Below are 23,959 nucleotides of genomic sequence, written 5' to 3'. Positions count from 1 at the left end.
AAGTCTCCCAGCGGTGATCGCCATTTATTTACATTGTACAGCAATGCGATCTACGGCAGCACCAGTGGCGGACATACAGCCGTGCAGGCCGTGCCGCCGCACGACGGCTCCTGAAGTTCCGTTGCTTCAGGGGCCCATTAAGTATTGCTGTTTTTTTTTTAATTATTTTTTTATTATTTTTTTTTTCCTGGGGGGCCCCGACTCCTATCCTCCCCCCCCCCTCACCTCGGGGCCCCCCCTCATGCGGCGGGAGAGCGGCAAATACAGGAAGTCTCCGGGGCTCCAGCAGGCGCTAGAGGCTCAGCCGCTTGGTCTCCGATGTCTCTCTCCTCTGTATACTGCTCGCTACTTCCTGGTTTAGTAGCGAGCAGTATACAGAGGAGAGGAGACACGGGAGACCAAGCAGCTGAGCATCTAGCGCCTGCTTGAACCCCGGACACTTCCTGTATTTGCCGCTATCCTGCCGCGCATACCGGGAGGGGGGCCCCCCGAGGTGAGGGAGGGAGGATAGGAGTGGGACGGGTCTCCCACCCGGATAGCTACCCACCCGGCTTCTTTTCTACCTACCTACCCACCCACCCAGGTACCTAACCACCCACCCACCCGGCTACCTACCCACCCGGCTACCTACCCACCCACCAGGCTACCTACCTAAAGACCCACCAGACTACCTACCTACCCACCCACCAGGCTACCTACCCACCCGGCTACCTAACCACCCACCGGGCTACCTACCTACCCACCCACAATGCCGCCTACCCACCCGACTACCTACCTAACCACCCACCCACCCGGCTACCTACCTACTGGGCTAGTTAACAACCCGCCCACCAGGCTACCTAACCACTTGGCTACCTACCCACCCACCTGGCTACCTACCCACCCACCAGGCTACCTACCCACCTGGCTATCCAGCCACCCACCCGGCTACCTACCCACCCACCCACCAGGCTACCTACCCACCCGGCTACCCACCCACCAGGCTGCCTACCTACCTAAACCCACCCACCCACCAGGCTACCTACCCACCCAACCACCGGGCTACCTTCCTACCTACCAGGCTAGTTACCAACTCACCCACCAGGCTACCTAACCACCCACCAGGCTACCTACCCACCCACCAACCAGGCTACCTACCCACCTGGCTACCCACCCACCTGGCTACCTACCTACCCACCCACCAGGCTACCTACCCACCTACTAGGCTACCTACCCACCGGCTACCTACCCACCCACCTGACTACCTACCCACTCACCCACCAGGCTACCTACCCACCCAGCTACCCAGCCACCCACCCGGCTACCTACCCACCCACCCACCAGGCTACCTACCCACCCGGCTAAGGGCTACCTACCTACCCACCCACCAGGCTGCCTACCTACCCACCCACCAGGCTACCTACCTACCCACCAGGCTACCTACCTAACCACCCACCCACCAGGCTACCTATCCCCCAACCACCCAGGGGAGCTGCGCGCCGGATGGAGGCTGGGACAGGAGGTCTGCTGCTGCAGGTGAGTAAATTTTTTTTTTTTTATTTATATTAGCAGGTGTATGTTCTGGGCAGGTCTGCCACATGATTGCATGTATTTCCTGGGCAAAGCTGCTACATGATTGCATGTATTTTCTGGGAAAATCTGCCGACATGATTGCATGTATTTTCTGGGCAAATGTGCCGACATGATTGCAAGTATTTTCTGGGCATATCTGCCGATACGATTGCACATATTTTCTGGGCATATCTGCCGATACGATTGCACATATTTTCTGGGCATATCTGCCGACACGATTGCACGTATTTTCTGGGCATATCTGCCGACATGATTGCACGTATTTTCTGGGCATATCTACCGACATGATTGCACGTATTTTCTTGGCATATCTGGCTACATGATTGCACGTATTTTCTGGGCATATCTGCCGACATGATTGCACGTATTTTCTGGGCATATCTACCGACATGATTGCACGTATTTTCTTGGCATATCTGCCTACATGATTGCACGTATTTTCTGGGCATATGTGCCGACATAATTGCACGTATTTTCTGGGCATATCTGCCGACATAATTGAATATATTTTCTGGGCATATCTGCCGACATGATTGAATGTATTTTCTGGGCATATCTGCCGACATGATTGAATGTATTTTCTGGGCAAATCTGCTCACATTATGTGTATTTTCTTGAGAAACCCTACACAATTATGTGAATTTTCTGGGGAAAGGGTCACCAAAACTTGGGCCCACTGTCTTTGCGTTGCACTTTTCAAGGGAACCTGAGGTGAGAATAATATTGAGGCTGCCATATTTCTCTCCTTTTAAGCAATACCAGTTGCCTGGCTGCCGTGCTGGTCCTCTGCCTCTTATGGCCCATACTCATGGGCTACAATTGTCGCCGCAACACGCGGCGCGCACGTGTTGCGGCGACAGGTCGCCTGTGAATATGGGCCGTTGAACGGGCGCGCACCCCGAACTGTCGCCCGCCGCTGATGTCGCCAGGCGATTGAACTGTTCAATCGCCTGGCGACAGTCGCCGCCGCAACTCCGCCGCAGCTGTCGCTAGTTTGCGTGAGTACGCGGACTAGCGACAGCAACCTCCATTGAGGTATGCAGAGCTTCCGGCGGGGGGAGGAGGAACGTCGGCGACAGCTTCCGTCGCGCTGCTGGTTCCATTTTCCGCGTGTGTACGCGGAGGGACCTGGCGAGGAGCTGTCACCGGCCTGTCGCCCACACGCTCACGTGTGCTGGCGACAGGCCACTTTTGCAGCCTGTGAGCATGGGCCATTATTCTTTCAACCATAGACCCCGAACAAGCATGCAGTAGGTCAGGGGTTTCTGACAATATTGTCAGAACTGAGAAGATTAGCTGCATGCTTGTTGCTGGTGTAATTCAGTTTATTACTGCAGCCAAATAGATCAGCAGGGCCGCCAGGCAACTAGTATTGTTTAAAAGGAAATAAATATTGCAGCCTCCATATCACTCTCACCCCGGGTTCACTTTAAATTACAGTTAGCTCCGCCCTCATCCGGTCATTGCCACGCCCATTGTTTGCAGCGGCGCTATGCGCCGCAAGTTCTATCCACACCCATTTTTTTGCCGTGGCGCGCTTCGTGCACCGCAGGTCATAGGGGCCCACAATTGCAATTTTGCACAGGGGCCCACTGCTGGCTGTGTCCGCCACTGGGCAGCACTGTACTGCCTATGAGAGCGGATCGCTCTCTGAGCCTCTCCAGGGGACAGCCGAGTGACACTGCTGTCCCCTGGAGAGGCTCAGAGAGCGATCCGCTCTCATAGGCTGATGTCTATGACAGCTGATCGCAGTTATTGGCTGACAGGGGAAGGGAGGGGTGAAAAAATTTAAACAAAAAATTGTCAAATTTATTTAAAAAATTATCATATAAATTAATTAATTAAAAAAAAAAAAATACCCATGGCAGCAGCGATCAGAGCCCACCAACAGAAATCTCTGTGAGTGGGCAGAAAAGGGGAGGGGGGGAATCATTTGTGTGCTAAGTTGTAATGCTATGCAGCAAGCTTTTAAAGGTGCAGAGCACTTAATTGTAAAAAATAGCCAGGTCACTAGGGGGGTGTAAGTCTGTGGTCCTAAAGTGGTTAAAACTCAGTAAAATGACATTTTGCTTCGGTACACTGTAGAATATACCATGTTACAAGTCCAATGTACAGGCTGTGTCCTACTAACAGGTCACGTGATGGGAGATTGTACGTTGAATGTGTTTGTTTGTTGTGTCCTCTGTTAAACCCGGTGAAATATTGATAAATGAATTTCATTGGACAACCATGGATTTGGACATATATATATTAGTATAAACTGTTTTTCGGTTGTTTTCATTGTGCTATTAAAGAATTTACAATACTTATAACAGTTTAAAATGTTGTAATATGTAATAAAACGTTGGGACTGGGTGATTTGTAAGTAGGGAACTGCCTGTACTTATTTTAGACAGGGCACTGGAGGTGAGTAAGTGCCCCTTGCTCATGATATAGACAAGAGCTTTTAGGGAGGCGTTGCCCCCCCCCCCCCCCTCTCTTCCAGAGCCCTCATACCATGGACCATGCAGGCTGGTATAGCTCAGGGTGCAGAGCGCCACACTGTCTGGGCTCCAAATTCTAGCTATACCAGCCTGCATGGGGGACAAGGGGTTAAAGAGGCTTTGGAGGAAGAAACCCTATGCTGGCCGTTTTCTTAAAGCACAACTGAAGTGAGCTGTTATTACAGTTATTATTACAGCTATCATAACTAGCACAAAAATGTTTAAAATGTTAAATCCGTGTATACACATGCAAATAAGAAGTATGTTTCTTCCAGAGTACAAAGCACTACAAATTACTTCTCTCCTATGTTGCTGTCACCTACAGTAGTTAGTAGAAATCTGACGTAACTGACAGGTGCTTGGTTAGTCCATCTTCTCATGAAGGATTCTACATATTTTATTTATTCTACCAGTTGGACCAAACAACTGACATTCACTAAGGGCTTTTGAATATAAAGAACACCCAGATAATCCCCCATGAGGAGATTAATTAGTCCAAAACCTGTCAGTTCTGTCGGATTTCTACTACCTACTATATGTGACAGTAACATAAAAGAAAATTCATAAATAGCATATTTTACTCTGGGGAGAAGTGTACTTTTTATTTATGTGTTTTTAGTGTATTTAATTTACAATTTTTCTTTAAACAGTAACTTATTTTATTTATATCCTTTTAAACAATACCAGTTGCCTGGCAGCCCTGCTGATCTATTTGGCTGCAGTAATGTCTGCAGAAACAAGCATGCAGCTAATCTTGTCAGATCTGACAATAATGTCAGAAACATCTGATCTGCTGCATGCTTGTTCAGGGTCTGTGGCTAAAAGCATTAGAGGCAGAGGATCAACAGTACTGACAGGCAACTGGTATTGCTTAAAGGGGAAGTGAAGAGAGAGGTATATGGAGGCTGTCATGTTTAAAAGAAAACAATCAATACCAGTTGCCTGGCAGCCCTGCTGGTCTATTTCTCTGCAGTAGTATCTGATTAAAACCAGAAACAAGCATGCAGCTAGTCTTGTCAGATCAGACTTATAAGTCTGAACCACTGAAACACCTGATCTGCTGCATGCTTGTTCAGGGGCTATGGCTAATAGTATTAGAGGCAGAGGATCAGCAGGGCTGCCAGGCAACTGGTATTGTCTAAAAGGAAATAAACATGATAGCCTCCATATACCTCTCTCTTCAGTTCCCCTTTAAAAGGAGAGAAATATGGCAGCCTCCATATCCCTCTCGCTTCAGTTGTCCTATAAATGTACACAATGTGCATATGGAATTCAGTGTATATATTAAAGTGTACATCGGCAAAATGTAGTATTGTGAATAGGCTAGTTTCCCCTGTATCACCATTACAGTTATTATTACAGCTATCATAACTAGCACAAAAATGTTTAAAATGTTAAATCCGTGTATACACATGCAAATAAGAAGTATGTTTCTTCCAGAGTACAAAGCACTACAAATTACTTCTCTCCTATGTTGCTGTCACCTACAGTAGTTAGTAGAAATCTGACGTAACTGACAGGTGCTTGGTTAGTCCATCTTCTCATGAAGGATTCTACATATTTTATTTATTCTACCAGTTGGACCAAACAACTGACATTCACTAAGGGCTTTTGAATATAAAGAACACCCAGATAATCCCCCATGAGGAGATTAATTAGTCCAAAACCTGTCAGTTCTGTCGGATTTCTACTACCTACTATATGTGACAGTAACATAAAAGAAAATTCATAAATAGCATATTTTACTCTGGGGAGAAGTGTACTTTTTATTTATGTGCTTTTAGTGTATTTAATTTACAATTTTTCTTTAAACAGTAACTTGGTTTAACTGGTCATTTTCAGACTCTTATTAAAAAGGAAATAATATTATGAAGCCCAGTTTGGGCGATTACATCATCTCTCTCTGATGACCATCGTTTGGCTTGATTATCATTGCTCATTCTAATACCCGGAACAACAGCTAACAAACTTTCAGCCAGCTTCCTGTGCGCGGATCCAACTAATGTGGCTACTAATTGTTGTGGAGAGACTGCGTTGGACGGCGGTCAGCGATCTGTCACCCGGCACAACACAGGGAGCGTTGGCAGCACACATTGTCCTGTTTGCTAAAGTCAGAGTCACATAAGAAACACTAAACACCCTTTTAGAAAGCAGGAAGATTCTGTGAGCTCAATAAAAACTGGTGTCCGCTGGTGCCAAGCAGCCGCTGAAACAGATACTAATGTCAGGAAACAAGACTTTTATAAAGGGTTCCCTTATGGCCCTTACACACTACGCGATTTTCCCAACGAATTTTTTCCGCCAATCAGTGAATTTTTTCGGTGACGAGTGATCGTTTCTGTAATCTCGCCTCGTGGTTACAGCAGGTGCGTGATCACACAAGCGATGTTTAGTGAGGCGCAGCAATAATGATTGACCGTCACCACTTCACAACTCAGGGGTTTTACCCCTTGAGCACCAGAGCAATTTTCACCTTTCAGCGCTCCTTACATTCATTCGCCTATAACTTTATCACTACTTATCACAATGAAATGAACTATATCGTTTTTTTGCCACCAATTAGGCTTTCTTTGGGTGGGACATTATGACAAGAATTATTTTAGTCTAAATGTGTTTGAGGGCCCGTTTCCACTATTGCGTTTCGGAATCGCCGGCGAATCACCGCAGGCGAAATCGCATGCGGGTGCGATTCCGCATGCGTTTTTTTGCCGCGATTTCGCATGCGATTTCGCATAGGTTAGGGTAATGCGATTTTAACCATGTCACTGCCTGTGTGAATTAACATGGGTACCTATGCGAAATCGCATGCGAAATCGCGGCAAAAAACGCATGGGGAAAACGCATGCGATTTCCCTATTAAATACATTGTGTGCGATTCGCCTGCATTCCACACGCAGGCGAATTCTGAGGGCCCTACCCTGCAGATTTTTTCTGCACAGAAAAACGTGCAGGAAAACGCACAAGTGGAAACAATCCCATCCACTTGTACTAGCTGTGCGAATCCGCATGCGGGCAACGCATGCGGATTCGCGATAGTGGAAACGGGCCCTGAATGGGAAAATAAGAAAACAATTGGAAAAAAATCATTATTTTTCAGTTTTCGCCCACTATAGTTTTTAAATAATGCAGGCTAACGTAATAAAAATCCACGTAATTTATTTGCCCATTTGTACTGGTTATTACACTGTTTAAATTATGTCCCTATCACAATATCTCCTGCTAATATTTTATATGGAAATAAAGGTGCATTTTTTTCAGTTTTGCGTCCATCCCTAATTACAAACCCATCATTTATAAAGAAACAGTAGTATACCCTCATGACATACATAGTTAAAGAGTTCAGTCCCTAAGGTAACTATTTATGTATTTTTTTATTGTACATTTTTTTTTTCTTTTTTAGAACAATTGGGGAGTCTGGGAGGTAATGAGTTAATTTAAAATGTAAAAATATGTATTTGTATATAAAAAATGTTTTTAAATGTAGTTTTACTATTTGGCCACATGATGGCCGCAGTAGTTTTTTGTGAATGCGTCCTGTAAGCGTAGTATGAGTATTTAGTTCTGGGGCCCACTAGAGTTTGGGTTTGGGATCACGAAAGATCGCCAGCTATCCTAAAATATGCTATGCTGATTAAAGTGAGAAGTTTTGAACCAGGATGATACCATTTATTGGCTAACTTAAAGAGACTCTGAAGCGAGAATAAATCTCGCTTCAGAGCTCATAAATAGCAGGGGCACGTGTGCCCCTGCTAAAACGCCGCTATCCCGCGGCTAAACGGGGGTCCCTTCACCCCCAACCCACCCCCCGCAAAAGTGTGTCGTAGAAAGGTCGCAGAATTTCCCTTCCTGGAGGCAGGGCTAACGGCTGCAGCCCTGCCTCCAGTCGCGTCTGTCAGCGGCGCATCGCCGCCTCTCCCCCGCCCCTCTCAGTGAAGGAAGACTGAGAGGGGCGGGGGAGAGGCGGAGATACGCGCTGACAGACGCGCGTGGGGCAGGGCTGCGGCGGTTAGCCCTGCCCCAACCAGGAAGCGCTCCCCGGGTGTATCGAGGGGGATTTGGGGGTGAAGGGACCCCCGTTAAGCCGCGCTATAGCGGCGTTTTAGCAGGGGCACACGTGCCCCTGCTATTTATGAGGTCTGAAGCGAGATTTATTCTCGCTTCAGACTCTCTTTAAAAGAATAAGAGCAGACTCAATCCTGTTTGTCTGATAAAGGCTGCACAGCTGAAAGCTTAATCTTATTCTTTTAAAGTGAACCTCCATACTAAAAATCTACTCAGCAGAACTGAAAAGGACTGGTGTTTCTTTAACAGTTTCACAGCATCAGAACTTTGTTTTTCTTACCCATCCCTCATTTTTAGCTGCACAGAAGAAAACTACTACACAACCAATTCATTATATCATAATTTTTTTTTCGCTTTAATGTCTCTAAGGTAAATGCAGATGCTGCTGATCTAAAAATGGAGTCCTTTATAACTTTTACTGATAAATCATTATTCAGGCAAAACAATAAATTAATAAAACAAACACAAAAATCACGTTTGATTCTGTTATATCCTTGGCCTGTTTGTTTGCGTACGTTAAAAAAGGGCGCCGGGAAAAAAGGGCGCAGGGTTTTAAAAGATAATCATGAATAACGTTTAAAAAAAATTGTGTTATATTTCGTTTAAAAATAATGTTTTATAAAGTTATAAATCATTAAATAATGTGTATAAAATCGGCAATTTTAAAAACGTTAATCTTCCCTGTTTAAAAATTGAAATTTATAATAACGTTTTATAAAACATTAATAAGAATTTTACTAAAGCTATACCTAACCCTACTCTCACACAGAACCCTCCCTGTACCTATCCCTAACCCCTAGACCCCCCTGTTGGTGCCTAACCCTAAGACCCCCCTGTTGGTGCCTAAACCTAAGACCCCCTGTTGGTGCCTAACCCTAAGACCCCCCTGGTGGTGCCTAACCCTAAGACCCCCCTGTTGGTGCCTAAACCTAAGACCCCCCTGTTGGTGCCTAAACCTAAGACCCCCCTGTTGGTGCCTAAACCTAAGACCCCCCTGGTGGTGCCTAAACCTAAGACCCCCCTGTGATAAGCATTAATAACGTTTTAAACAAATATGGTGCGGTTTTTCATTTAAAAATGTAAAAAAAAAAATATATATTGTACGGTTTTTCGTTTAAAAGTAATGTTTTTAAAAAATATTGTACTGTTTTTCGTTTAAAAATAATGTTTAAAAAATTATAAATCATTAAATAATGTGTAATCATGAGAAACAGTTATAAAACATTAAAAGTCTCCGGGCGCCGCTTTTAAAACGTTATTTTTCTCCGGCGCCCTTTTTTCCTGTTGGGCACCGATTAAACGATATTTATTATGGGAGTGAATGGCGGCGCCCTTTTTGTCCACCTGCCTCATGCGCCCAAATTTCCTGCTTCCTGTTTGTTTAGTGTATTTCACCCAACCTTATGGCACTGCAATCTAAACTGAGTCCACTGAGTCTAAACTGAGTCCACTGGGGACTAACATATGAGCAACTCTCAGCAACTGCTTACGAAGAAAGCGTCCATAAGCTTCAACAAGGATAAGGTCGAATTTTTGACTGACACCAAATTTTCACAAAAATATATTAGCGTTTAAAAAAAAATCATACAAATGTGTTTTCACGCACCCATATTTTTCCTGTAAGTATTCTAATTTGTGTAAATGCTCATATATTATCATGCGTATACTCATCAATGCAAAAATTTGTTTTCTTATGCTCACGTTTTTTTTTTCCCCAAAAAAATTCTACTCTATTTGAAAATGTACATTTTTTTACAAAAATTCTGGTAAAAACAAAATGACCATTATTTGCCATGTTCTGTCCGTACTAATGTTTTTCTCTATCTTGAATGTGTCCCGTATACAGAGATAATTATTTGGATTTTTTTTAAAATCACAGTATTATTGAAACACCTTTAGCATTAATTTTCGGCCGGTTCACACGCGCTTTCAGGGCCATCTCGTTTAGCCAATGCCAAACGCTATTCTGCAACCGAGCAAAACAGCATTTGGCATTAGTCTCTATAGTCTGGTTGTTTGGTTTTGAGCCCCCTAGGGGGACACGGACGTGAGGAGCGTAGCTGATCCTGTATGCTACATGTAGCACCCAGGATGAGAGGGCGGGATCAAGCATGGCGTTTACGCAAATAACAGGAAAAGCCAGTACCATTGTTTAAAATGTGCTTCCATCCATGTGAATGGACAGCGTTTGACCGATGAACGCCACAACCGCCTGTGTGAACCAGCCCTTAATATTTATTAACTTCATTCATGAGAAAATTGAGTACTCACAGTTCCTACCTATTCCCAGAGTATTTTTATTTGTTTTATGATCTTTCGTTTGGGAGAGACCCAGCAATAAATTTGTTCTCTGATGTTATTTTTATTCCTAAATAGAGGATAGATATTGTCTCTTTTGAAACATTATTAACCATATTCCCTCATCAATAGTTTTGAACAATTCTTGGAAAACCTTCCAGTATTTCCAGAGCCAGTGAAACTAATCCTAAGCAGAAGTCATCACGTTGGGACTGGAGAGATTTGGTGGCCATGGTCTATGAGGACAGGCAGTATATCAGCAAAGTATCATTGTTATTTTGGGTGTAGTGTGCCTTCTAAAAACAGAAGGTATTTGCCATAATTCAGCTTTAAAAAGGACCCTGAACGCTCCGTAAAATTCCTCCAGCCCACCGTAGCCTGCAAGGTCCCCCGCCATCCTCCTGTCTCCTCTCCCAGTCCCACTGGCGGCTCCTTTATTCGGCGACTTCACCTGAAGTTGCCCGTACACGGTTCAGTCTTAGAGAACCACGCATGTGCAGGACTCTCACGCCAGGCCGAAGTGGCTGATTAACGGGGGAGCCAGGAGGACGCCGGAGGACCTTGTGGGCTACGGTGGGCTGGATGAAGCCCCAAGTATTTTAGGGAGAGCTCAGGGTGAGCGTAAGTGAGTGACTGTGGTCTCCCACAATGCATCACACCCGAATATGCAAATGATCTCTTTATGCCCCTGAAGCCAAGCTTACATCCAGAACGGCTGGTGTATAGCAGGGCCGGCGCTACCATAAAGGCAAAGGAGGCAATTGCCCCAGGGCCCCCAGAGCCTGTAGGGGCCCCCAGTGGCTACAAGAGGAAAAACATTTTTCAAAAAGACCTTATAGTTTTTGAGAAAATCGATTTTAAAGTTTCAAAGGAAAAAAATACATATTTAAAAACGCGCCAACTTTAATGGTTAATAGCAAATCCACCTTAAATGCTAGAAACCCTAAATTTGCAGGATATGTTAAGGAGATCATTGGGAATAAGAGGAAGAAACTATTTTTCAAAAAGACCTTATAGTTTTTGAGAAAATCGATCTTAAAGTTTAGAAGGAAAAATGTTTACTTTTAAATGCGGTAAATGTCACTTTCCGTAGCAAACCTAACGGTAGTGTAATTTTACATGTATCAAAAGAAAGAGCAATACATTTCCTGACGGGGTTTCCAGGGGGTCCATATGCAGTATGTATGAACCTCCTGGAAACCTCTCCGCAGCTGCAGTGCTTTGGCCAGGTATCACTATACAGCCGCAATATGGCTGTATGAAGATCCCTGGCATTTTTTCCTATTTTCCCAATTTTTTTATTATGTTTAGAGTGTGGGAAATGTTTTTTTTAATTATGTGGGGTCGCCCCTCCTGAAACTTTTTAACCCCTTGTCCCCCATGCAGGCTGGGATAGCCAGGATGTGGAGCTCCGACCGATTGGGGCTTCACACCCTGACTATACCAGCTGCAAAAAAGGTCCCTTAATGCCAATTTTTGTTCCGGGGTATCTGTTGGGATGCCCCCCAGGTTTATTTTGCCCTGGGGCCCCATTGTTGCTTAAACAGGCCCTGAGCAAGCCCATAGCTTATACATTTTACAGAGCCACATCAACCCAACATGGAGACAGCCTGTTTCGGACTGTTGGTCCTCCTCAGTGCATGTCAGGGATTGATATGGTTCTATGGGATAGGGCTAAGAGCAGAACAACAGAATTACAGAATACCTAAGCAGCTTGAGGTGACCCATAACTACTACTAAAGATTGCCAAGTGCTTTCCTAGTAGTAGTTTTGGGTCACCTTGAGTTGCTGGGTATTCTGTTAATTTGGGGAAATATTTTCTTAGATCCAACTGAATGCCGGTCAAGTGACTCCCATCAGATCGTATTACAGGGAGCCTCTTCTGAACCCAAAACAAAACAAACACACGAAAATATTGTAATCACTTCTTTACAAAATAAAAACCACAGTTCTTGTGCAAATAGAAAAACAATCATTTAATTTGCTTAGTCTACTTTTTAAATTTCTGTGCCTTGTGTCTACCAGACCTTCAAGTCAACCTCAAATGACCGTTCATTAACAGACAAGAAAAAAATGTCACCATTCACTGTTCAATTCACCAATGAAGGAAATATATTGTCTTCATTTTTAGTGGGTCAAGAGTTCACAGCAGACAAAACAGAGAGAGTGAATCACTTACAGGGCGAGCCCTAAAGATTGTCAGGTATTGTCACCGCTACAGCGAATGTATCGCAAGGCAGGCAACATGGGGCTTATGTAATAAGGCACAGAGCAAAGGCCTTGACGCATCAGCTTTTATCATGACCATTATATTATTCAGATCTCATAAAAGGGAGCGATGTATAAAGATATAAACACAAACATACATCTCCTTCCTTTTTGCGGGATATCAGAATTCGTTTTCTATCTTATCTATCTTATTATCGCAAATACCTTCTGTTTTAAGAAGGCAAACCACACTTAGCATTGCTTATTAGTAGGAGGGCTTTTTGGTCTCTTTTAGTCCCCTATACTTTTTTGCTAGTGGTTTGGGCCACCCAGATCTGCTTGGGTATGCTGTTGTTCTGGTCCAAACCCCTATCCCATACAGCCATATCAATCCCTGCCATGCACTGATGAGGACCAACAGTCCGAAACAGGCTGTCTCCATGTTGGGTTGATGTGGCTCTGTAAAATGTAAAGCTACAGGCTTGCTATGCACTAGCGGTTCTGGATGTAAGCCTTGCATCTGGGGCATAAAGAGATAATTTGCATATTCAGCAGTGTGCATTGTGGGTTACCACAGTTGCACACTTAAAGCGGTAGTGTCACCATAAAAATAAAATTTCAACAGCAACTGATCTGAGTGTATTAAGTAATAAAGATGCTAATCCTGCATTCAAAGTTTGCTAAACTTTTTCTGCTGTTATGGTTTGTAGTTATCACATACTTTAGGAGCACTGGCCCTTTAGTAGTCAGTGCCAAACAGTTGAATGCTGGGGTTTCCTTTTTATCAATAATATATTCTTCTTCTTCCATTCATTTCCCTGCCTAGCTTCTTATCTGAAACACCTCTGCTCACTTGTGTTTACAAGCAAGGCTGAGGTGACTCAGCCATTGGAGGAGAAAATAAAAAAAGACAGTGCAGTTCCAGTTGTAGTATACACTTCAGTGGGAGTGTCTGAAGACTCTGGGAGGAGGGCAGCTAATGAATACACAATGAGCAAGAGAAGGGAGGGGGGAAACAAGAGTCAAGGAGGATATGATGTCAGCATTAGCTTGGCAAGATGGCCACTGTCTAGAATAGGATTTTCTGCTTTTCCTTTGTAAAATTCATAGGAATCATTACGTGGATAGCACAATACATCAGTTATGTAAGTAGAAGTAGTATGTATCTACTTATATATGTGTTTTTTATTTCTACTTTAGCATGGGTGTCACTTGTTCTTTAAATCTGGATCATCGCCAATTCCTTCTGTTTTAAGAAGGCAAACAACACTAAGCTATCCTATCTATGAAAGGGCTAAAAGCTCTTCTAATGAAATACATCACGGTGCCAAGAAAAAAAACACAACAATGAAGCAGTAATCAAGATAAAAAGATGGCAAAAAAGTGGTGATATTTTGCAGACGAAGTACAGTTGTCACTTGTAAATTCCAATCATTCTGAAGAACTAAAAATAAAAACTGAGTGAGATAGAAGCCCTTATTCAATCCAACGGACATTGAGCACCTCTTTTGTTTGGGGGAAATGAACGTTCCCTCAATTTTTATTCAAAGTTTGTTGGCTCTTATATTCTGGCCCTGTTACTGGCCTGAGGAAGTAGGCTTGGACCGTGAAACGCGTTGCCTGTGCTAAAATAAATATTTGTATCTTATTAGACCTTTGTCTTTGAGGTAAGCCACCTCACCTCTTCTTTGGATATTGTCACTGTTTTTAACCTAGTTTTATTCATACCTGGGCGCCTCTTTACCCCTTTGTGCTCAATAGCACTATCATTGTGAAAAACTGAAAGTTTTTTTGAATGCATTGTTTTTTTTTTTTCACTTTAAGGCAGGGATGCTGGCTGGATGGTATAATGGTTAAGGGCGCTGCCTCTGACACAGGAGACCTGGGTTCGAATCTCAGCTCTGCCTGTTCAGTAAGCCAGCACCTATTCAGTAGGAGACCTTAGGCAAGTCTCCCTAACACTGCTACTGCCTATAGAGCGCGTCCTAGTGGCTGCAGCTCTGGCGCTTTGAGTCCGCCAGGAGAAAAGCGCGATATAAATGTTATTTGTCTTGTCTTGTCTACTAAGGGCCTATTTCCACTAGCTGCATTTTCCACATGCGATTGAAATCAAAAGGCTGCAGCCGAATTGCGAGTAGTGTTATGCAGACCCCATCCCACTCACTATAGCCATTCATGGAACGGATATAGAAATTTGGCTTCGGTTTTGCATGCAGCACAAATTCACACATCGCATGAATCTTGAAGTTAAAGGACCACTATTGTGAAAAATCCCTCCACATGGGGATCCTCTCCTGTTACGAGCGCAGCTAGGCAGTTGCTGCACAAGTATGGTCACACATGCGCAGTAGCCTGGATCCACTTACTGCGCATGGACAAGCGTGCTCGCAGGGCTACTGTGCAGTCGCACTGATGGAAAAGGAGGTGCGTGGCCGTGATATGATTGCCAACAATGCTTTGTCACCAATTTTCCCAGGGGGGGGGGGGGGGGGGGGGTGCTTGGGGGTGTGCTCAGCGAGGGAGGACATCAGAGCACTGAGGGAAGCCTCAATAGGATCCTGAGGCTGGTTTCACACTGTAAATTGGTGTTAGCAATGTGGTGTATTGCACCTGCCTCACCGCAGGGTTAGTAATAACCAAAACAAATGGGCAAATAAAATTTATGGGTTTTATCTACAGTCGCATGTTTTATTTTAAAACTATAAAGCTGACCATACACTGGCCCAATTTGCCGCCGTTTCGACAGCAGATTCGATCACTGGGATCAAATCTGCTGCCAATCGTTTGCGCTACACGCCGAATTTCGATCCATTCCGTCCGATCCCGTCGATCGCGCCGTGCGGAAAATAACCGTCTATCGCCCGCGGGTAAAGAGCGCATCGCTAGCGGCGTTCAAGTGCCCGACGACCGACGCAATAGAGCCGCAATACATTACCTGCTCCGCCGGCGCGACTCCCGGGTCTCCGCTCTTCTTCTCCGCTCTGGTCTGGTCTCCGGCATGCTTCCCTTCTTCCTGTCCCGGCAGGAAGTTTAAACAGTAGAGGGCGCTCTACTGTTTAAACTTCCCCCAGACAGGAAGAAGGGAAGCATGCCGGAGACCAGACCAGAGCGGAGAAGAAGAGCGGAGACCCGGGAGTCGCGCCGGCGGAGCAGGTAATGTATGCGGGATGAGGGGAAGCGGCGGCAGCACCACCACCATCACAACAGATTGTGAACGGTTTCAGGCTGAAATCGGTTTACAATCTGTTTGCAGTAAAGGTAGCCATACGATCCCTCTCTGATCAGATTCGATCAGATAGGGATCTGTCTGTTGGTTGAATCTGATGGCAAATCGACCAGTGTATGGCCTTAATGGTGAAAAACTGAAAAAAAAAATATTTATGAATCATATAGAATAAAATGATTCTCTCTCTGCAAAATAATTCTCAGCAAAAAGTACCACCCAAAGAAAGCCCAATTTGTGGCAAACAAAAATGTATAGATCATTTAGGTGTGATAAGTTGTCATAAAGTTATTGGCAAATGAATGGTTAAAAGGCATTTTATTGATACGCTGTGAAAATATCACCCAGGAGAACACTTGGAGAAAAGAGTGAATTGGATCAGGCCCTATAAATTACTTTTTTTCCTAAGTTACTGTCACTTACAGTAGGTAATCAAAAGCTGACAGATCTGGCAGATTTTGGATCAGTCCATCTCTTCATGGGAGATTCTGAATATTACCTGGAAGATCTCCCCAGAAAGGATTTATACAAAGATGTTGACCATCCTACTGGTTTTTACACTATTTTGGCAGTTGGACTAAGCAACTGCTGTTCAGTAAGGACTTTTTAAAATAAAGAAATACATGAGCATCCCTCGTGAGAAGATGGACTAGTCTAAAACCTGTCTGATCTTTCAGATTTTCACTAGCTGCTGTAAGTGAAAGAGACATAGGAAAAAGGTAATTTATAGTGCATTTTACTGGAAGAAACATACATTGTATATATACATATATATACTGTCTTTCCCCTAAAATAAAACATCCCCCGAAGGTATATATTATATTTTACAGTTTTTTGCTATAGTGGTCCTTTAAAAGAAACAAAACAGGAAAATAGCAAAAATACATTTTGCTATTTCAGAAACGAAACGTTATTTACCTTTTCAGTATGTCTCAAGCAACAAAGAACTTAAAGGGAACCTGACCTGAGACAAAAGATGTAGTAAATACGAAGGAGGCACTCAATTGGCTTCAAACTTGCGTTTTATCAAATCCCAGTAATACACGACATGTTTCGGGGCATATCCCCTTCATCAGGTGTACATACATTGAATGGCACACAGTGAATAAATACATACTTCTAACCAACACACCCTAAATTGGACCACCTCCATCTTGTCAGCTGACAAGTCAACTGATCACTGACATCACACAGTCCAAAGTCTTGTTAACCCCTTAGGGCACTAATCAGAGGCATTACTATATCCGTCTACCTCGGTAGTGTTGGGCGAACACCTGGATGTTCGGGTTCGGGAAAGTTCGCCGAACATGGCCACAATGTTCGGCATGTTCGGGCCGAACCCCGAACTCCCCGAACATCCCGCTTTTGGGGGCCCTATGGGGTCGCAGGCATAAGGGGGGAGCATGCCCCGATCGCGGGGGGGGGGGTCGGAAATTCCCCCCACCCCCTCCGCTAGCGCTCCCCCCTCTGCCCGCTTCCCCATACAAAAGTTTCAGGAAGTACCGGTCCGGTGGTAGTGGGTGGCTGGCAGTGGGCGGCACTGTGACGTGAGTGACTGAGGAGGAGGAGTCCGGAGAGTGACGCGTTGAGGGAGGCCGGGCAGCGGGCGGTTCAGCAGTAGTACGGTACTACCCACTACCACCGGACCGGTACTTCCTGAAACTTTTGTATGGGGAAGCGGGCAGAGGGGGGAGCGCTAGCGGAGGGGGTGGGGGGAATTTCCGACCCCCCCCCCCCCGCGATCGGGGCATGCTCCCCCCTTATGCCTGCGACCCCACAGGGGGGCAGTATTCGGCCGAACAGGGCCCTGTTCGGCGGCCAATTAGTAGTTCGGTGCGAACCCGTACTTAAAAGGCCGAACACCATCAGGTGTTCGGCCGAACTCGAACATCACCTGAACAGGGTGATGTTCTGCAGAACCCGAACAGTGGCGAACACTGTTCGCCCAACACTATACCTCGGTAAACCTGATTAACAAATAAAATTACTGCATCTTAGGTGAACCTAATACAGACAATACTGCGAAAAACTTCTGTTGCAAATATTTGGACCACAGATCCATCTTACCACCTGATGAAGGGGATATGCCCCGAAACATGTCGTGTATTACTGGGATTTGATAAAACGCAAGTTTGAAGCCAATTGAGTGCCTCCTTCGTATTTACTACATTGAACCGTGTGTGGAGTGGTGACCCACAGAGGGATTGTGCACCGGCAACATAGACCTGACTAGGCCTATTCCACAGGGACTCGCTGCAGTTTGCTTGCTGAGACAAAAGATGTCTGAGGTTCCATACATGCCTGGGTCTTTGTTAAGCCCCCTCACGGATGCTCTGTCTCTCGCTGTCTCCCCCGGTTGCTCCCTTCCTCCTGCTGGATGGCCGGGTACCCTGGCTGAGTCATGCTTCACTGCGCATGCGCATACTCACCTGCACATGTGCCTTGGCCCACTCCTGTGGCCCGCAGCATGAACACGACTGGGCTGCGCATGCACAATGACGCGCGACTCAGCCAGGCTACCGGGACATCCTAGCGGCCTCAAGGGGGCTTAAGGAAGACCCAGGTAATTATGGTACCTGAGACTCATTTAAAAGGTTCCTTTTACACATGGTGTGATGCATTTTGTGCATGGCAAAATGACAGGGAAATTGGAGGCAACCTGCCTTCAAAAAGTCTAACCCATTAGTCACGTGTATACTACTGGACAGGAAGCTCGTTATCTAAATATCTACATTTGCGCTTGCACACTGCATAAGAGCCAAAAATTCTAAATTTGCATGGTCTAATTAGATTTGATCAGAGATAAATTTGTCTCTTTGTCGAATCTGCCCATAATCATCAGGTCTATGGGTACCTTAAGTGTCCCTACGTCATCCTGTCCGTGTGTTTGCGCTACTGTGCATGTGCCGCACAGACAGCCATTTGGACAGGAGTAGGACGGGCCAGGGGGCCGGCTGGGCATGTGTGTGTCTGGTGGTGACATGACATGTGGTGGCGGTGACAGACCTAGAGCCCTTTTTTAAACGGGCTTAGGTCAACTAGTTAAAAGTATAAAATGCCCAGACAGCTCATGGTGACCCAGAACCATCTGGAAAGTATAAAGGGCTAAATCAGACCAAAAAGCCCTCTATCAAAAAGCAATGCTAAATTTTGACGTCTTAAAACAGAAGGTATTTGCGATAATTCAGCTTTAAAGAGGCTCAGAGGTGAACAAATGTAAAGCTCTGATACTTACCCGTGGCTTCCTCCCGCCCAATAATCAAGTCCCTCGCTGTCCTCCCGCGGTCTGCCGTTCAGCCACGGTGAGCCCCGGTAACTGGCTCAGTGACATCAGTCCAGGTCTACTGCGCATGTGCGCAGTAGTCTCAGACTGGCATCGACTGAGCCTATTAGCAGGGCTCACTGCTGCTGAACGGCAGACCGCGGGAGGACAGTGCGGGACTTGATTATGGGGCGCGAGGAAGCCCCGGGTAAGTATCAGAGCTTTACATTTCTTCAGCTCTGAGCCTCTTTAAGTGCGCAACTTTATTTTCCCATAATGCTTTAGTCCTGAATATGCAAATTTTTTGTACTCTAAGCCCTTAATACCTTCCAGATGGTTCTGGGTCTACATGAGATGTCTGGGTATTCTTTGTACTGGTCTAAGCCCTATCCCATAGAGCCATAGCAATCCATGCCATGCACTGATGAGGACCAATAGCTCAGAAACAGGCTGTCTGCATATTGGATTGTTGTGGCTCTGTAAAATGTACAAGCTACAGGGTCATTATACACCTGCGGTTCTGTATGTGCAGCCTTGCTTTCACAGGCATAAAGAGATGATTTGCATATTCAAGAATAATGCATCATGGGAAACCACAGTAGCTGAATCATGAAAAATAGTAAAATTTAAAATAAACGTAAGCACTTACAAATAAGATGTAAGTTTCTTCCAGAGTAAAATGAGCTATAAATTACTTTTCTCCTATGTTGCTGTCACTTCCAATAGTTAGTAGAAATCTGACAGAAGCAACAGGTTTTTGATTAATCTATCTCTTCATGAGGGATTCTAAGTATTTAATGTATTCTTTACAAAAGCATTCCCTGGAAAGGATCTATATACAAACATGCAGACAGCCCCTCCTACCTGTTCGCACACTAGTCTGGCCATTGGACTGAGCAACTGCTGTTCACTAAGTGCTTTTGGTAATAAAGAAAGCCAAGAGAATCCCCCATGAGGAGATAGGCTAGTCCAAAACCTGTCAGTTTTGACAGATTTCTACTACCTACTATAAGTGCCAGCAACAGAGCAGAAAAGTAATTTATAGCACATTCTACTGTGGAAGAAATGTACTTTTTATTTATGTGTTTCTGTGTATTTTAAATTCTAAAATTTTTCATAATAGTGGTCCTTGAAAGCTGAATTGTCAAAAATATCTTCTGTTTTAAGAAGGCAAAATTACATTTAGCTTTTCATTAAAAGCAAGACAGTGGGTGGGGCACCAATGAAGGTAAAAATAAATAAGAACCTCTTTAAAAAGTTAATTTAGTCCAATTTAATGTTCAGCACTGTTTTGCCTGCAAACTGGTGCAAAAATTATTCGATATAAATCCAGAAAAGATACAATAGGTCATGATAAAACATCAAAGCATGCATGTCTAAGATGGCAACCATACGCACCCTATGTGGATTTATACAACAAAACAACATCTGGTTGCTGGAGTTTCCTATTGGCCTCTGTCTGGCCTTCTTACTCTGTAACTACACAAGGCCTCAATTCACTAAGCTTATCTCCTGTCTTTAATAACGTTTCTAGAGTTGTTACCATGGTGATAAGGCATGTAGTATTCAGGAAACATTTTACCTCAGGCAAACCTAAAGTTAACTCTTCTGTCTTTAAGTTAACTCTCCAATCCTTAAAATAACTCCAGAGTTAAAGACAGGCTGTTAATTAACTGCGTGGGAAAATAACTATAGAGGAGGTAAATTAACTACAGACAGAGCAGGGACAAGGTCCTCCAGCACCCAAGGCTGAGACACCAAAGTGCGCCCCTCCATCCCTCCCACCTCAGCTGTCACACACTGATTGCTATTAGACTAAGAGGGCCACAGGGCCCACAACCTCCCCAACACCTTAATATCTAGTTATCTGGCTTGCAGTCACTGCCATGTATCCCCTTTTCTTATTTCTCTCTGCTTCATACACAATTAGGAATGACAACTGAATGAATTGTGCGCCCCCTCCTACACTGCGCCCTGAGGCTGGAGCCTCTCCAGCCTATGCCTCGGCCCGGCCCTGACTACAGAGGAGGTAAATTAATTACAGAGGAGGTAACTTAAGGAATGAAGAGATAAGATAACTCTCTCACTGTGTGGAGGTAAGTTTTCTCTTGCCTTATTATCTCCAGCATGATCTTAGTGAATTGAGGCCTATCTCCAAACAATAACATACATATCGCTACTGGGGGCAATTGATCAAAACAGGTGCAGAGAAAGTTGAAGCAAAAGCGGTGTAGTTTCCCAACCAATCAGGTTCTGGCTGTTGTATGTAACAGAGATTCTGATTTGTTGCTTTAGGCAGCTGCTTTCTTTGCACTTGTTTTAGTAAATCGCCTCACTGACTGGCATTGACACTACTAAGGTACTAGCAGCAGTAAACATTATTGCATACGATATTGCATTGATTATCAAGTTTTGTTACAGCATATGATTTAATTGCAGCCCAAAAACATAAAAAAGAGAAATATAAAAAGTGGGACAAAAACTAAAGCCACTTGTGAAAATTAACGAATAAAAATAGTGACAAGTACAAACTAAAGGCACACAGAGACCCTTCACTCAACAATTTACATATATACAAATTCCTGAAAGCAAATAGGGCTTGTGATACAGGAAACCACGTTGTATTCAGGAGTTGAAAAGTTAAGATAGCTTATTTTTTAAGACTGAAGGGGTAATATCAAAATTTTCTGCCATTAATTTTAAGCCTGGAACATACCATGCAGTTTTTACTTCAGATTCTATTCAAACGAGTGATCAGAGTGATATTCAAATCTGACTTTGATCAGATAGAGGAGAAAGCTAGCGTACACACAGAATTTTTTCAAATTTTTATCACTTTTTTGATTGGTTATTGGGTGAAAATGAATCGAAGGGATATACACATGGAATGACAGCCAATATTTTGATCAATGACCCATATGCAATTATGTAATTTTTTCCTGAGTTTTCTTCTAGGAGTTAATTTTTCATCTTGTATTTAAAATAATTTTTTTAACACTTTGCAATTGAAAAAATACCAAAAAGAAGGAGAAAAGTACTACTGAAGTTATTAAAATCTCACCTAGGAGAAAACTCAGGTGGAAAATGTTAATACATATGGGCCAATATTTTTCAGCATGTCTGATCGCCTTCCTATCGAGAAACAACAGATCGATTTTCAACGTGGGATTGGTTGCTGGTAATTTTTTCGGAAATATGAAGTGAAAATTGCATGGTGAGTACCAGGCCTTACGCTTTTAACTTTAAAGGTCTAGGAGTTTCAATTGGCTGCAAGTTTTCATTTTAAATCTTTTTTATTGCACGGCTTTAAGCAAGTCTACAATCTACAAAATGGGGTAGCCAATTCTGTTGTACCCCGAGCTACAGTCATAAAACATCTGGGGCAGGGAGCATTCAGAATAGCAAGGGGAGAATGAAGCTAGCGTAGAAGTGTTATCGTCCACCAGGGCCGAGAGGGTGGAATCAGTACTGCTGGAGAAGACAGGCCCTGGCATTGGTAGACCTTTCAAACTTTCATTCAGGTTAGGACTGCAAGAAGTTCCCACGGGACTCTTTTTAATTAGATTACATGGATTCCAGGGGTCAGAATAAAGGATCCCATTTAGCAAGTGATGAGGCTCATACAGGGAATGCTCCGCCGTGACGTCTTGGTGTATCCTCACCGACGCTCCCTGAATGATGTCTTGCTCCGAGATCATGTTGTAGTCAGGGCCTAACAAGTCAAAAAACTCCATGGTTTCCTGGTTACCTTTCTCCAACTCCTTTAATGCCGCTCCAGGGTTGGAAAAGAGTCCAGAAGAATAATTTGCAGGTTCGGTGAAAAAGGATGGAGGAAGGTTACGATTCCTCAAGGGAACTTTCTTGCACCTTTCTCCCCGAATTTCCTTTGTGCTGTCAAAGAGAGCAGCTAAGCTCTTGCTCTGCAAGTTGGACTGAGTAGTGTCCCTCTTGGGAGGTGGCTTACAGTGATAACTTTGAGGGCTAGTGCTACTGGGAGATGCCACTTGACTTTTCGGAGAGCCTTGGGTCGGGCTGCCATTGTTAATCATACCAGTGCACCTTTTAATCTGTTTCTGTAGGTACTTTCGATGGTTCACTTTCCGTTTGGACTTTACAGGTTTGTCCAAGGCCAGTTTGATATTGCTGGATGCTGTGTTGATGAAACTGAGCAGGTCCTTGCTAGATTCTTTGTAGTCCCCTCCGCTTTCCACAGCACCAAGAAATTCAACCCCTTCATGGTAGCCCTTTTCAAAATCCACAGGAGGTCCTGGAAAATACAAGGACATAAAGTGGTGGTTCATTATCGCAGCCTGAACGGCCATTGCTGTTGGCCACTCCTTTGTCTATCAAGAATGGGGCATCAGTCAAGGAAGACTTATCTCCACAGGTTGTCTACGCAGGTGTCTCGAGAGCATAACTCCATAGAGTTCAACACGTAACAGCACTAGATCCCAGGTGAGTCCTTTAAATCGCTCCTATGGTCTGCTCAGCAGAGGACGAGTTCAGTGGTGCATGATACATATCCGTGTTGCTTCACCAGCAGTGTTCCGAAGTGGAGATTTACACTGAGGTTGTCACAGCAGAGAGGGACAGAGGCTGTGAGGCTTTCTTCCTGAAGGTCTTGTGAATATAACTTGTTCTCACCAGCAACACAGAAGCTGAATAGAGTGGGAGGGGGAGAGGAGCAGGAGGCCTACCTCCAATGGTATCAGCTTTCACTAAATCCGTGGGGAGGGAATGATACATCATGCAAGACCCGAAATAAAGAAAGCTCTGTGCTCGCTTCCTCCACTCACAAGACAAAATACAAGCCCCCAGCTCTATTCAAGCCTGGAATAAAACAAATAGCTT

The 23,959-nt window shown here is 44.4% G+C and overlaps 1 protein-coding gene across 1 annotated transcript; it reads right to left on the bottom strand.

Annotated features, from left to right (window-relative positions):
- Positions 1–22,216: 22,216 nt before the first annotated feature.
- Positions 22,217–23,718, bottom strand: FAM181B (family with sequence similarity 181 member B). Its single transcript, XM_068264766.1, has one exon. It carries the CDS (start codon positions 23,428–23,430, stop codon positions 22,432–22,434), a length of 999 nt encoding a protein of 332 aa, XP_068120867.1. The 5' UTR covers positions 23,431–23,718; the 3' UTR covers positions 22,217–22,431.
- Between the last annotated feature and the right edge of the window lie 241 nt (positions 23,719–23,959).

This window comes from Hyperolius riggenbachi, chromosome 2 (genome assembly GCF_040937935.1).
Source record: "Hyperolius riggenbachi isolate aHypRig1 chromosome 2, aHypRig1.pri, whole genome shotgun sequence".
In the NCBI taxonomy this organism is placed as follows: Eukaryota; Metazoa; Chordata; class Amphibia; order Anura; family Hyperoliidae; genus Hyperolius; species Hyperolius riggenbachi.
The sequence above is the reverse complement of the archived record's forward strand: the minus strand, read 5'-3'. Positions and strand labels throughout refer to the sequence as shown.